The sequence below is a fragment of the Sparus aurata genome, chromosome 9 (assembly GCF_900880675.1).
Source record: "Sparus aurata chromosome 9, fSpaAur1.1, whole genome shotgun sequence".
In the NCBI taxonomy this organism is placed as follows: Eukaryota; Metazoa; Chordata; class Actinopteri; order Spariformes; family Sparidae; genus Sparus; species Sparus aurata.
In genome coordinates this window covers 4,702,003-4,717,882 of record NC_044195.1, presented here as the reverse complement: position 1 = coordinate 4,717,882, position 15,880 = coordinate 4,702,003, and the positions used below count along the sequence as shown (strand labels likewise).

Here is a 15,880-nt window from a genome sequence, read left to right as displayed (position 1 = left end):
TGGATGATGATGCTCCACCACATCCTGCCAGAATTGTCACAGCTCGACTTCAGGAAGTCGGAGTGCCTCATATGGTATGGCCAGCAATGTCCCCTGACCTGAACCCCATAGAGCACGTCTGGGACCAGCTGAAGCAGAGACTGGATGATCGTACCCCACCTCCACGTGACCTGGCAGAACTACGTGTAGCACTTGTGGAGGAGTGGAACGCGTTGCCTCAGAACAACATCATGAGGCTAGTGAGGAGCATGAGACGTCGCTGTCAAGCTGTCATTGCGGCAAATGGTGGAAACACCCGCTACTGACATTGTCAATTTTTGTTATTTGGGGCTATCCTTGTTATTATCTAATTTTTTGGGGTAATAAATATTAAACTTATGAAAATGGTGTTTCTTCTCATTCATTATTAGTAATATAAAAGGGAACTTTACTTATTTCATTAAAATTCAGACCAAATAGGAAAAGCACTCATGTAAATAACAATATCCCTAACTTATTGTGAGTAGTGTATATTCTTGGTTTTAAAGGCTGCATCACAGTAAAGTGATGCCATTATCTGAACTTACCAGAACTTACCTTCTACTTGTTGTAACACTTGTTCTTTACCAACTTAGTCATTTTACTTATATTATTGATGATTGTTAATACAAATGTAAATGTAATATTTTGTGAAAGTACCAATAGCCATCCTTAAAATATACTGTCGAGAGATTTTCAATTTTTTTCCTTCCTGATACTAATTCTGATAACTTTACGTTTGGTATCGGCCGATCCTGAATACCAAGCTGATACCCATGCGTGTTAAAAAAAACATTATATTATATATATATAGACGTATCATCTCTCATCAATCGTCAAGTAACTGAAAGAAGTACAGTTGCCCTACGATATAGCGCTTGACATTCTTGAGTTTGAATGAGCACAAATGTAACACCAGGGGAGCTACAGTATATATCCGGATGGGAGCTTGTTTGTGTTAGATTTAGGACAGTATTTTTGGCTGAATAGACCCACATCTGGCTTCCGTTACTTGGGTCTTAGGCCACCTGTTAGGCCAAAAATTGACACTGACTGGAAGATTGAGAGCAAATGAGGGCTTCTACAATTCATTTGTTGATGAATGGGGAGCTTGAGAAAAAACCTCTCACTGTGTATGTGTGTGTTTGTGTGTGCACACAAGTGTGTTTGAGTTTGTGGAATTCTGAGGAATGTAGTCAGCAGGGTGATGATTGTGCAGGAAACGGGTGTACTGAAGCCTTATGTATTAATGCCTCATGCTGCAGCTATTTTTAGCTGGCTGAGGTCAGGGGTGACTTGTGCTGCGGGAATTGTGGAATCCTATGCCGGGCAATTCATCTTGTCAGCTGTGAAAATCCCATTTTTGGAAAACAGAGTGACATGTAAGACTTGAGTGGAATATGAATTCATTTCTTGTCGGTGTGTGTCCTTTAGTAAATATTTAATAACTGAATAATAACAAAGCTCCATTCTCTGCTTTGTAAGAAAAAGGGAACTGTTATCTTTGAAAAATCTATTTCATAGTAGCAGTTTCCCTGGATAACTGACCACAGGGGGCAAATATTTCACTTTATTATACAGATATTTATGTATGAATAAACCGGAAGACAGGTAGGAATATCTGCATTTTCCCCCTACAGATATAAATCACAGGAGCAAGCAGCCACAGCCACTCACATTTGCAAATCCGGACAGCCTGATTTTGCCTTGTGTGTTATGGGGAGCAGCTTTGCAAAGAAAGGAAAAGGTGGATGAGACCCCATTTATACTCATCTCATAAGTCTTAAGTACCATTTATCATTTGTAAAACCAGGAGTTGTATCAAGTAGTTACATCTCTGACCTAATGTAAAAGTAGCATTACTACAATCTAGAAACACTCAATTGTAATTAATATTATTACTACTATAGCATTCAATGAGCAATGTGCTTCAACAGTCAGGTAAACATCTTTGCTTCACCAAGATTCCATAGACAGTGTATATGTTTGTCCAGTTGTTTATTACAGAGCACAGTTACAAAAGCTGTCATACTTTTCTCATTATTTTAGTAATGTGCCCATTAAATAGCAGGGAAATACTGTGAAATGGACTTAAGACCAGGTCTTTGATCTAAAGTGGAATCGTTTTTTATTGCCTTAAGATAGCCACATCCCACAGAGTCAGTTGGAACTAGCAATCATACCATTTTTTGCCAGGAGTAAGATAGGGCCCCAAAATACAGTAGGCAAATCCTACATTTCTAGTCCAACCCTGGGACCTAGCAGGACCATGGATAGAAATATTATATCATTTCTCATGTTGCAAGCAGGCACAGTCTTCAGACAAATCAATTATTACTCAGTTATTGTTATTAATACTCTTTTTGACAGTTGTTTTAGTAGGCGGTGTCTTCCTTGATGCTCTGCAAGTGTGCAAATCAAACTGACAGATTCATGATAATTGTAGGTTACCGGGTACACAGAGAGATGGAGTACACCAGGCACTCTGTGGATGTCAGAGGAGCTCGCTCAAATGAGCATCCCTGACGTCCTCACAGACTTAGCCTGTCTGACCTTACAGTGGTCACTAAATAATTCTGTCCATTTATCTTTTACATTTAATGGGTCATGCCTGCTCTTGTTGTAATGGCTCCTCATTTTACCCTTAAATTATCTTACTTCATGATGGCACCAAATGGAAAATATAGAGCCTCTTACTGTCTTAATGAAAAATGTCGTCTTGCTGTGTAGCAGTTCAGTAATCACTGCCTGGAATAAATTGTGCAACTATGCTTTTATTCCCTCCACTAACCTCTGTTGCAGCCCTGCCACAGTAGCGTGATAGTGAGTATGACAGTTTGCTCCACGGATGTTACCCATGAACAGCAATGTGCCATTAGCTGTTATCTGGAAAGCAGATTTATCAAACTTAGCAGCAAGGTTTCATCACATGGGGATGTAGTTTAAGGAGAAAAACTGATAATCTGTAGTATGTATTCCAGAACATTTCAGCTCGCTTTATCTAATTTATTATACTTACCAACACATTGAACCACTCCCTGCATTGCTCTAAACCCCTTATACCCACTCTCCACTTGCAGGACATGACAGCCAGGGACCTTCTGCAGCAGAGGTACACTCTCCCTAACGGAGACACAGCATGGAGGCCGTCTCCACTAGTCACTGCTGCCATTGAGGGAAAGCTGCTTATTCTGGACGGTATACACAGGGTCAACCTGGGAACTCTGGCAGTGCTGTCTAGGTACTTCAGTTTTGCTGAAAATATCCAATTTCCATGATTTACTTACTGTGTTATTTTTAGAACGCTTTGTTGCTTGTATGATATTCTGCATTCTGTGTTGTAGTTGTGCACTGCTGCCACCTGATGCTGTAAATTACACACACACACACACACGCACACAGACTTTTCAATTCATTCCACTGTCTCTTTTGTTTACCAGATTACTCCATGACAGGGAGTTGGATCTGTATGATGGTACCAGGCTGCTGAGGTGGGACAGATACCAAACACTAAAGGATCAACTACAGTTCAGTGACCAACAACTGCAAGAGAGGTACACACACACACACACACGCAGTGATGTTGCTAGGTACGCGTCCTGCGTCCCTGACGCATTAAAATCTGAAAGGACGCACTAAACTCACTATCCCGGGGACGCACCTCATTTTTCCCATGAAAAACGATGCATTGTGAACATTAAACAACTCGTGTTTAATCACAGTAACTGGCAAAAGAAACCTTGTTGTTAGCAGACCGGACAAGCGCTGTTTCAACCCTCTGCGCATCTAGTCGACGCAGACGTGATCCCCTGTACAAAGTATCGCAACATGCTAATTTAGCCGCTACCAAAACAACTAGCCCGTCACCGCTGATTTCATTTCAACCAGGGGCGTCGCACCCGTGGGGGATGTGTGTGTTTTAACACCCACACTTTTCCCGGTGAGAGGGTTCAACACCCACACTTTTTCTGCAGTTTTTCTGCAGTTTTGCACAAACGGACTGACCGGCTGATGATTGGCTGTTCTGCCTTAAGTCCCGCCTCTCTTAAGTTAGATTTATTGTTCAGCTCGTGCTGATGATGCGGGAACTACCGTAAAATACCAATAATAGCCGGGCATGTATTTGTCTCAACCACTTAACAGACCAGGCGTTTATTTGTTTCAATCACTTGACAGACCAGGTGTTTATTTGGGACAGGCGTTTGATTCCCTCCTCACAAAAATCTGGGATGAAAATGTCACAAACTTCTCCAGCTTCTCTGTGAATTCTCTGGGAACGGAGAGCAACCAAAAACAATGTCTGTAACATTCTCTGATGATTATAAACGTTGATTACTCCTGATATGTTCAGTATACAGGTCGACACCAAACCACATGATGTGTTTTATAATGTTTTTATGTGTTTACAGCTGCTAATGTATGTAACGCTGTTACTGTGATGACATATGACAGTTAAATATTTAATCTGTCTATAATAACCACATCCTGACATGTAATTGTGATTTTTGATAATCTAAGTACTAATAATAACAATCATGACAAAAAATTAAAGACTGCAGATCAAGATAAGAAGCTGCAACTGGCAGTGAGCTGCTGTCTTTTCTGTTAGCAGTGAAGTGACATAGTCCATGACAGAACATTATAAAATATGATAATGTATAAAATAACATTTAATGGTAAAAAAAAAAAGTACAGTTGCAGTAGGCTTCTATTACAAATATTATATTATATTATAATTAAACGAATCAAGACAGATGTCACATTTACATGTCAGGGTGTGGTTATTATAGACACAGATTTAATATTTAAGTGTCATTTATCATCCCCCCCTACCCAAAATTGTTTTAAAAAAAAAAGACACCATCACCACCACCACCACATCCATCCCCCGCACTTTTGAAAAGCTTGCTACACCTTCAACAATTAAAAATACGAACTTCATAGTAAATAAACCCACATTTCCACTGCTCGATGCTGTGCTCATTCGTGTCGATTAAGTTTTAACGTTTAGGGGACGTGCTGTAATGAAATAAATAAAACATAATCTGGTGGTGGTGATGAAAACTACATTGAATGGTTGCCGCCATTTTGTTATGCCTAAACGGCATCTGCACATACATCGCGCTTCCAACGAGATAAGCAGGAAAAGGAGAACGCAAAAATGCCACCAAAGAAAAAGATAAAACCTATTGCAGGTCAGCAGACTATTTGAATTTTAGTAATTTATTTTGGTGCTATTTATGTTGCTACAAAAATGCTGTTTGATTTGAATGTCATGTGTCATGCCACTGTGACAGTTGTTTTACAATAAACTTTTCAGACTTGGAATTTTATTTGTTTAATTTCAGATACATTTTGAACATACATGAATATATCCGTTTGTTATAACCATATCATACCACCATCAAAGGAGTTTAACACTCAATAAAATTTAAGAAATAGAAAAATATAAGAAAGAAATACATTTTTTTAACTGGGGAATCGGGACCCATTGAATTTCCCAGGGACCCACTCAACTCACCACCTGTGGGTCCCGGGGACGCACTACATTGAAAACAACATCGCATCGCTGCACACACAGAGTAACAATTTATGTGTGGGAAGGGTCATGACCATTTTAGGACCATTTCTGAATCTGTATTTGCATTTAACATGGAAAACAACAGTTTGGCATTCCAATGACAACAATGACTCCATTCAGCATTAGCACCATAACAGGAAGAAAGACTCACAGAGAGGGGCAAAGAGAAATATAGAGGGTGGTAGAGAGTAGAGACAAAAAATAGTATTCCAGGTAAACCAAGAGTTGAAAGGAGGGATTCAGATTTGTATAGCTGGCATCTTGAAGACGCTGTGTCTCAGCCAGAGATTAAATTGGGCCGGAGCCCTCTGGAGCTCAGCTCCGCCTCCTCACCTCGTCAGTACAGCCAGCAGGAGCTGAGCTCCCTCTGCTTCAGTGTTTCATTGTAATCATGGGTGTAACTACCATTATATGACTTTTTAAAATCATTAATTTGGATCCCCATCAATACATCAGCCTGTTCACTCAGCGCTGTGCCAGAGCTTCATTGTTGAATCCGTTCCGCTCGTTTTGAGATAAAACCTGAACCAGTGAAACTCCAGTCCATGTTTTCACTGCTACCGGCATCTTCTCGCATACTGCACAAGTGCACGCACGCACGCACACGGTGCTGCTGACGCACTGAAGGTGGGTGAAGTAACTGTCACAGCAAAATGTTAACTTTGTTAATTTACTGAAACTAAATGTCTGTATTTTTAACCTTTTGGGTTATGACCCGGAGGTCGGGAAGAGACAGGAGGGGCAGAAACTTGAACTGAATCCAATTTGGAAAGTTATAAATTAAATTGTCTGCTGATACGTGGTTTGATGTTTTGATATGCAGATGTATGTGTAAGATGTAAATAACTATATGAATTGATGGTGAAGTGTTTTAATAATGCAAATAATTCATGTGTATTGATGAGATGGAAATAAATGTTGCTAATATGTGAATTGATTATGTATATTGTGAATACGTTTTACAAATTACAGTGTAGATTGATGGTGAAATGTAGGCTTAATAAGTTACCAATATGTGAATGTGAGATATAATCAAGAAGGCCATAAGCCGTAATATGTATTACGCTGATGGTGCAAGGTAAAAAAAATATATATTTTGAGAGATAATGGCCGCTGAGTGAAGAAGGGCTCCCCCTCCTTACAAAAGCCAATGTAACCACTGGTCTCAGCCATACAGTGGACAAAGTACTCAGTGAATATAGCACATAGAGTCATCATAGGGATATCTACAGAGAGAGAGATGGGTGAGTAAAAACATTCATTAAAATGTAACGAGTCAGATAAATGAATAGAGAGTTCTGTTTGTTTCTGTTGAATCGTATTAGTCTTACCAGGTGTGCAGACTGAAAAAAGCTAAAGTTAAGAGTGCTTGTGTCTGCAATGGTGGGAGAAAATAGAACATAGAGTCTGGGCCAGTTTCAGTAATAGATTAATGAGCTAGAAGGCATAATAGACAATAGACAATAGAACAATAGTGGTTTATACAACTGTGAGACCTTGTTTTACATTTTGTTTTGAAGTAAGGTGTTTTTGTGTGTATATTGTGTGTGTGTGTATGTGTGTCTGTGTGTCTGTGGGTGTGCGTGTGTCTTAAAAACCCACCTAAGCTGGCAGGAAGGATGTTTGTGGTGGGGCGTCTGGGCTGAAATAAACCCACTTCCTCTTCCTTTACTCCTGTGGCTCAGACAAAGTGTGCGTGTGTGTGTGTGTGTGTGTGTGTGTGTCAAGACAGACAGATAGATATGACCGAATTTCCAAATATATAAACCTCTTCCTATAGTATCTATTTCATATATATTTCCTATATATGCATGTTTCTGTCTGCATACATAGATATAAAAAACCCCTTTCACACTGCCCTTTCTGTCTGTGTGAGAATTACAGATATGGACAGGGGGGACAGTTTTGCTGCGGCTCTTATCCGCCTCTGGAAGTAGTGTCAGAGCCGCAGCAGAGGCGAGCCACCGTCTGTGTTAGTGGAAAAGCCAGAGGGTGTGTCGGTCTGATGGTGTTCACAGTCTGATAATTAAACAGATCCTTCACTCATCTAATAAAAGAGAAATGTCCCACACAGGACCAATCAAAAGTAATGTGGTAACTAGTAGTGTCTTAGGCAACTTATATGAGGAAAAAAATACTGCAGTTATTTGTGGAGAAGTGTCTGTCATCCTGTCTGTCCTACCAACTCTTCATCACATTTCTGCATCACAAAACAGCGTCAGTCCCGGTTGGCAGAGCCAGGTGGCTCTCGCAGTTGAATGGTGGTGATTATCTGATGCCATTCAAAAAACTTTAACTCACCATGTCTCTGCTCCTTGCACTATTAAGTTGTGTGCATCAGGATCTCAAACACAACACATTACAACAGCATCCATATGATATAAACAGTGGGTGGATACATGTTTAGATTAACAGGTGGACACTAGAAGAAACATGTAAAAAAAACAAAACACAAATGTCAATGTCATAATGTGTACCGTCACGCCTCTTTTGGTTCCTAAGTCGACGTTGCTTGGTTCAGTGTGAACAAACAAAGGCGGAGAAATGGCGAGCTTTTACTGCGGTGATAATGTGGAGTCTCTGTGTGAAAAGGGCTATAGATAGACACTGTCTGTTGCCAAGCAACTTGCTGGTTCTTTCACATCCATCCCTGTCATATCTGTATTTGCTATGCCAAGAACTGGATAGTGAGAGATAATAATAACTTAAATCCTATAATTTTATTGTGAATGTGCAGGTAACTAAGAACTACACGTATGTTGCCTCCTCTTCTGTTACCTGGCTGTGTGCATCTGTGTGTTTGGGGGTTAGAGGTCTTCACAGGACTGTTTCCACTCCAAAACAGTTTCCAAACCACTCCTGCTGAGATTCTGATCACAATGAAATCTAGTCACATGCAGACCAATTTTACATAAAGGATAACTTCACCAATTTTACACATTAAAGTTTACAGTTCTGCAGGAGTACAGCTGCATATATATGACAAAACGTAATATAAAGCTTTTTTGTCGGTCCAGATTCAGCAACACAACTAATAAAAATAAATAAAAAATTCAACCACATGTTGTGGTGTGTGACTCTACAGTGGCAGTGAAACTGTTACCAGTCACCAATCAGTTTTGGATGAGGGCTTTTAAATCATGTAATTCATATTTAAATTTAATTCATCTAACTGACTACATTTCACGACTGAATAGATAGCACAAGACACGGTGACAGAACATAAACAAGCTGAGACAAACAAAGCTTTTATTTTGTAAGGCCTTTGGATGGATAGTGGATTACAGTGCATGGTTAAGCCCAATAGTAACAGCCTCTGACATCTTATATGAAATGTCTTTTCACTAACTCATTCAGAGATGATGGTTTCAACGATGATGATTTAGCGCCCGCTTCCGCCCACATTAGAGTAAATATATCCTGTTGCAGTGTGGGTGTCTCCGTGGGGTGATAGAGATGGACTTTGCTGTCCTCTTGAATCAAAGGATTACACAGCCAGCTGTCAAAAGTCATGCTCATGTCTCTGACATAGATTGGGTGGGACACACACACACACAACAACAACAACAACGGGACAAACGTGACAAACACCATGTACACCTGCATTCTACATCTACTTGAGGGCAGATGTTCAACTGTGTGTATCTTCTGCTGCTAGTGTGTAACTGTTATACTGTGTGCGTGCGTGCGTGTGTGCATGTGTGTGTGTGTGTGTGTGTGTGTGTGTGTGTGTGTGTGTGTGTGTGTTTATTTTCAGGTCAATCCACTCCATCCATCCATCATTCAGAGTGCTGGCCTTGGCAGAGCCCCCTGTTGTGGGTGCCAGTGCAAGCAGCAGCAGCAACAGAGGTCAGCAGTGGTTGAGCCCAGAACTGCTCACTATGTTCCTCTACCACACAGTCACCCCCCTGGCCAAAGCAGAGGAGATGGGCCTCATACAGGGACTGGTGAGACGCACAGACACATACTGAAAGACAAAACCTCCATACTTAACTCTCTCTCTCACACACACACACACACACACACACACACAGAAGCATACACACACACATACTCGCATACACACAGAAAGAGGGAGTGAATATATCCTAAAACTTGTTTTTTAACTTCATTGCTCTTTGGCCTTTGAAATGCACACTATCTAGATTGTTGCAGCTGGCCACTGGCAGTCTTGTTGACAGACACAGGGGAAGAGGTGCTGTAAGTGAATTGTGGCCAGTTGTTGGAAAAGATTGAATTGTAAAATCAGCTAACATGGAGAGGGCATTTTAATTCAGTGGGCTCTATCTTAACGATCTGAAACACAAGTATCAAACGCAAAACGCAAGTAGCTTTGTGGGCGGAACTCAGGCGCTGTTGCTATTATGCCGGCGGGATAAATGACTCTTGCGCCCGACGCAAATCTAAAATGGGTTGGTCTGAAGTAGCTACATTACTCATAGGTGTGGTTTGGACGTAACATGCAATAAACCAATCAGAGCGTCATCTCACATTCCCTTTAAGCAGGCGCGCTTGTTCCATGGCGGATTGCTATTATAATGGCGAATTTGCCAGGTGCACGCCAGGAGCGCTTCACAGCCGAGGATACCGACGTTCTCATCAGGGCTGTAAAAGACCGAGAAGTGGCCTTGTATGAGGATGGGAGAAATCCATCCAAATTAGCTTTGGTTAAATGGGCCGTGGGAGGAAATTGCCACAATTGTTTCTAAGGCTGGCATCTCCAGGACATCGCACCGGGCCTCGGGAGCAGTGCGCACGGGCCGAGCAGTGCGCAACGGCCAGCTGATGACAGAGCAGCGCAAACACCAAGGTGCAGAGGATCCAGACCCACTACACGCTGTGGCAGCATTGTCAGACCGGACCGCACTGTCCGGAATGCAGCAAGGTATTAATGCCCGTCTTGACCGGGTGGCGATGTTGCTGCGGCCTCTCAGGCGCATCGCCTCAAGTCTCCAAACGCACCACCTGCTCCTGTTGTGCCCCTTCCTCCTTCCTCCTCCTCCCCCAACTCCATCTCCGTCCACCCGCTCCACTAGGAGCACATCGGGCATTGCCACTCCCGGACCCTCACGGTTACGGCGGGCGCGTCGCATATCAGAGGGAAAAAGAATTACTTCTTCTGTTTAAATCTTTTCAACTTTTTTTGTATGGTTTGCAAAAATGGGAACTGCTTCCTTGTAGATGAGAGAAGCAAAGTGTATGCACGTTGAGCACACACTACATTATGGCCAAGCATGCGCCCTTAAAATACTGCATCTGAATAAGCGCCACTGACTTTAGACCAGGTTTTTCCTGCTCTGTTGCGGAATTTTTTTCTGAAACAGCAAAATAGCGCCAGTGAACGTTTGCGCTGGAACACGCCTCCTCTTTTCGCTGAATCGCCCCCGGAGCGCAAAGTCATTCCATAATTTAAGGACGTGCGTTTGTGGAGGGAAAATTCCAATGTGGGCCGAATGCAAAATAGGAATTACACAAGCGCCAGTGTACATAGTCAATTGCGCTTAGTGCAAGATAGAGCCCAGTATGTTGTGCGTATGGGATGTGTGTGTGTGTGTGTGTGTGTGTGCGCGCGGCTGAGACATTTAAAAAAATAAATAGATGCCTTTAGTTGACAAGAGCACAGCCATAAACATAAACCTTATAGAAATGCATTGGAACCTGTCGCCATGGTGCTCCATTTATCACCATTTTTACCGAAAAGGGTATTGGAAAATGTATTTTATAATGTAATATAAATCTCTCTATATATAATATAATGTCTATTTTATCATTTTTATAATCTGGTAATTAAGTGCATAAAGTTTTTAAACATATGAAAATAGGAATCTGTATTTCCAGTAACCCATTGTGAGACATGACTAAAAATAGTATGATACAGAAATTGCCGTATCTCAGAAACTACAAAGTGTTATTTCACGTGTTGGGAATTGTTGGATTTAGAATAACTTAAATTTCAACATAAGCTGGTGAATATGCTTGGGCAGATCTGATATTTAGTATTTCAAATGAATGCTAAACTTATTTTTGTGATTTTCAGAAATGTTAATGCTGTCATGTGTATGTCTTCTCACAGTAAATATTGTTTTTCTACCTCACAATCTTTTAATTTATTTCAACTGGATTTCCAAAGATTCATCTACAGTTCAGTCTACCTAAAATATCTACTTTACCTAACTCTGTTATATCAGCTTAATCACCTTATATTATATAGTAGGTGTAGCAGCTCTTTTTAAAAGCTACTTTGCCCAACATTGGTACAAAGATATAGCCACTCTTAGTTAGTTTTTCAAAGTGTAACAGTGTGAGGGGGTAACAACTGAATTCCTTAATCATTGTCAGCAATGTATTCATTCAGTTTTTTTATTATTGTGGAGACAAATAATCAAGACTTATCTTAAACTATATTAAAGCAAGTTTCCATCATATATGTTTTCTTCTAACATAAAAAAGAAGAGTCAAAGGAGAGTTTTGACTGTCAAACATTGCATGCTGGGAAGACTTCTGATATGCTTATCATTTTGCTTTAGAAACTTGTTTTAATAATTTGGTTGAACTCTGTACAGTACATTCATCTGTTGTCGAGTTTTTTTGAAATTGTTTAAGAGAGATGTTGAATTTTTTTTTTGTTCACATTCCCGTTTATAGTAATGAGAGTTGGCTAAATAACTTCTTGACCTGAAAACATCTATTCTAAAACAATATTTCTGAAACTAAATCCTTTCTTCTGTATCACTGAATACATCTTGTTTATTAGTCCTTCTCTTTTTCTTTTGTTCTCACCATTTAGACTCCGAATGTTCCAATGGAAGCAGCAGAGCATCTACTGCACCTCACTCACAGTCTCCGCAAGACGAACGATCCCACAGTAAGTGCTAGTGTGTGTGTGTGCTTTTCTACCAGTTTGTTTACGTGTGTGGCTGAATAAAGTCATTTATTTGTATGTGGTGTGTGCCTTCAGGCACAGTCCCTGGCCTCATCTCTCTCCACCAGACAGCTGTTAAGGATCTGTCGCCGTCTCTCTCAGTACCCTGAGGAGAGCATCGCCCGTGCTGTCAATAAGGCTTGTCTTTCCAGGTCCACATAAATACACACATACGCACATCCCTCTCAAATTCTCTTTTTCTGTGGCTGTTGTGGTGCTCTTTACTCTTTTTTGATAAAAGTGCCAGCCTAAACAAGGTGATTTTTAGTGCTGTATAATTGCAGGCATCAGTCATTAAGTGTGTGAATGTGTATTTCAGGTTCCTGCCTAGTCTGGCCCGTGCCTCTCTCGAAAAAAGCCTGGACAACTGCTCTATACAGGACACACCAGATCATGCTGACACTCGTGACTTCAGCTGTAAGTTCCAGTTAGCTGTCCAGATGAAACCTTTACAGCTACTCAGTGTTTCTAAATGCTTTCAGTTCATTCATTTGGCTGAGGCTTTGATGGCAGACCCATTGGCTCATTATCCGCGTGACAGTGCAAACATAAGTTGGATTTCAGTGTGCTATAATCAATCTGCATACAAGCACTTGTCATGTTTGATTTCTTGTTAATACAGTCAGCCAAATACATTTTTCTTTACTGACGTTTTTACACACAGATGTATGATGCATTTCCAAGTATCATATTTTCAACTTTGACTCTAAACACATACAGCTTAGACTATAGCAGGTAAAAAATTGGATTTCAATATAAGAAAAGAAACCATTCAAACCAAAATAATTTCATTTTCTTTAGAAATAAGAATGGCATATACAGCTTGAACTTGGGCTAATAATGCTGTTGATAGATATGAATTCTGTCAATTGTGGTAACCCTATAGCAACCTTCATATAAGTTAAAAGAGTAATAATAAATTTGCATTACTTATGAAACCTTATTTTATCAGTTACAGTAATAGTAATGTGGGCCACTAGAAACTATGCTGTCAGTTTGTACTGAAATTTGAAGATGGCATATATTAGAATCTGGGGTAACCTTTAGCCTGACACACCAGATAGCAGTGATGTAACAACCAACCACCTGGGAAGTCATCCTTTGAAACTGTTTGGATAAGGACTGGAACTTTCCAAAAAATCATTGGTAGGTGATTGGACAAACCGTGAACAAATCTGTCTATCACTATCTATCACAGGCTTAGTTCAGACAATCTGATAGCTGCACCACCACCAGCCGAGACAGCTGGAAAACTCTCTTGCTAAAAACTCTGCCTAAAGCCAGTTGAGAGAAGAAAAATTTGTAGAAGAATGTTGTTTTATATAAAGAAAAGCCTTCTGTCCCCTTCTTTTCTCATCTTTCAATATATTTCAGTATAACCACTGCAATAGCAGGTACGCTTACCTCTTTAGGCAGTGCCATAGCAGCCGTTATTTAGTAGCCGCCATTGTTGTTTTTGGCCGTCTCTAGCTGCCAGTGACTGTGGTTTGATCACCTGTGATAGCTTGAAACCAGGCAAGATGGATTTGCAAGATCACATCACTTGATCTTGAGAATCCAGCTGCCTCACAAGGTAAGTGATTTAGGCCTAGCAGTGAATTTTACTGAAGAAACTACTGTGATAGTGTAGTTGCTCAATACATGCAAAAGACCACATTTAAGACAAACGCACACAAACACAATCATGCATATACACTAAGTGACCTACTCTATTTCTCTAGGTAGGATAAAGGAAGGTGTGCTGACTATTGGCAATGTGTCTGCTCCCGTCTACAACCCTAACGAGAAAATTAAGGTTCCAGACGTGCTCTTCTACGATAATCCCCAGGTAATTACACACACACACACACACACACACACACACACACACACACACAGCTCACAATACATAATATACCTAGTAAGGAACATCTCACCAAAAACAAATCTGTAACTGCAAGAAAATCACCAATCCTAATGTGATTGTAAAAGTGGGATAGAAAAATACTTATTTCCAGGACATGACCCAGATTTGGTCACATAAAGGCAACAAACTGGATTAGAAACAATAAATGATAATCCATTGATTCCCTTTTTTCTCTCAGATTAAAAAAGGATCACTCTACTGTTCATCCCACAATATTCATAGCTTTGTTCATTCAAATGAGGTCATGCAACAGTAGAAAGACAACTTCCTTTTTCCTTAAGTCTCACTCCTCTCTCTACCTAGTTTTTATTGAGATTAATTTGTCCTTGTTGCAGTGTGTGACATTATTTGATTATAAAGTATTTTACTTTTAGTTCTGGTATTAGCTGAAATTTTCCAAGGCCATTCTCATTCTGTTCAAGGCCCTCTTTAGATACACTGGATCCTCAGAGAGGCTAATCTCAGTACTGGCCTGGTGGTAAAATATGAATAGTAATCTATAATTGACCTCCGACTGCTCTTATTGATGGATTTTATTGAAAAGGACAGAAAACCCTCTGCACTGTATTGCATTGGTGTATTGCATTGGTGTATTGCATTGGTGTATAAAGCAACAAGACTTTAATTGTTGATTTCATTGAATGGTTGTGGTTAGCTTGTTGTTGCAATCAATCAAACAAAGAGCATTACATACCTCACATCTATAAATCAATAGAAATGGATGTCATTCTGCCTTAGAGAGCTTTTCAAACAGGATGGGTGCAGTGAAGAACCTCTTTGTGGGAGTCAGGTATGTCAGGGTTTGCGTTGTCTGCTTTGTATAACTTTTAGTCACCAAAAATAAGACAGTCACAACTGCTTTATGCACTACTTGTCTAAGTGTGCATGCTGTAGGTGTGAAAAGGGGCAGAATTCCAAGTACACCCACATTCCTCCCAGTCCTGCTTTTGTCACTGTCCATGTTCAGTTCTGTAGTGGGCTCCTCTCTGTGCTGGCAGTGATTAGAGGCATCTTTCTTTTAGAGAAACGCAAGGAACCAAAATTGGAATTAAGTTCTCAGTCATAGCCAGTACACTTAGACAAACTCCTTCTACATTTAATTGCAACTTCAACTTATTGTGTTGAACTAACATCAAAGAAATTAAACAACCTGTAAGCTACTGTGTTTTAATTTCAGTTTCACGTTTATTGATCTGTATCAACATAACTGCCATCTGATTGCTAGCTTCAGGCAGCCAGTGAACAGTTTTAGGTTCCTGAGAGTTAATGTCACAGAGAACCTGTCAAGTCATTGTCACTGTGCAAAACAAACAAACAAATCAAGACAAGTATCTGCTTTATAAGGAAACTTAAGTTGGCTAAATTCTTGTCAACTTTTACAGAGGAGCAATAGAAAGCATCCTGACTGGAAAACATCAATGGCATTGTTCGTGCACCGCCCAGGACAGTAAAT

The 15,880-nt window shown here is 40.4% G+C and overlaps 1 protein-coding gene across 2 annotated transcripts in view; it reads left to right on the top strand.

The window, feature by feature from the left end:
- Positions 1 to 15,880, top strand: part of vwa8 (von Willebrand factor A domain containing 8) — a 129,446-nt gene that overhangs the window by 19,711 nt on the left and 93,855 nt on the right. For both annotated transcript variants that reach the window (XM_030427979.1, XM_030427980.1), the window contains exons 13-19: positions 3,099 to 3,259; positions 3,459 to 3,572; positions 9,357 to 9,546; positions 12,387 to 12,464; positions 12,558 to 12,673; positions 12,841 to 12,938; positions 14,243 to 14,349. In XM_030427979.1, coding sequence (XP_030283839.1) covers positions 3,099 to 3,259; positions 3,459 to 3,572; positions 9,357 to 9,546; positions 12,387 to 12,464; positions 12,558 to 12,673; positions 12,841 to 12,938; positions 14,243 to 14,349 — 864 coding nt within the window. The remainder of the gene's footprint in view (positions 1 to 3,098; positions 3,260 to 3,458; positions 3,573 to 9,356; positions 9,547 to 12,386; positions 12,465 to 12,557; positions 12,674 to 12,840; positions 12,939 to 14,242; positions 14,350 to 15,880) is intronic.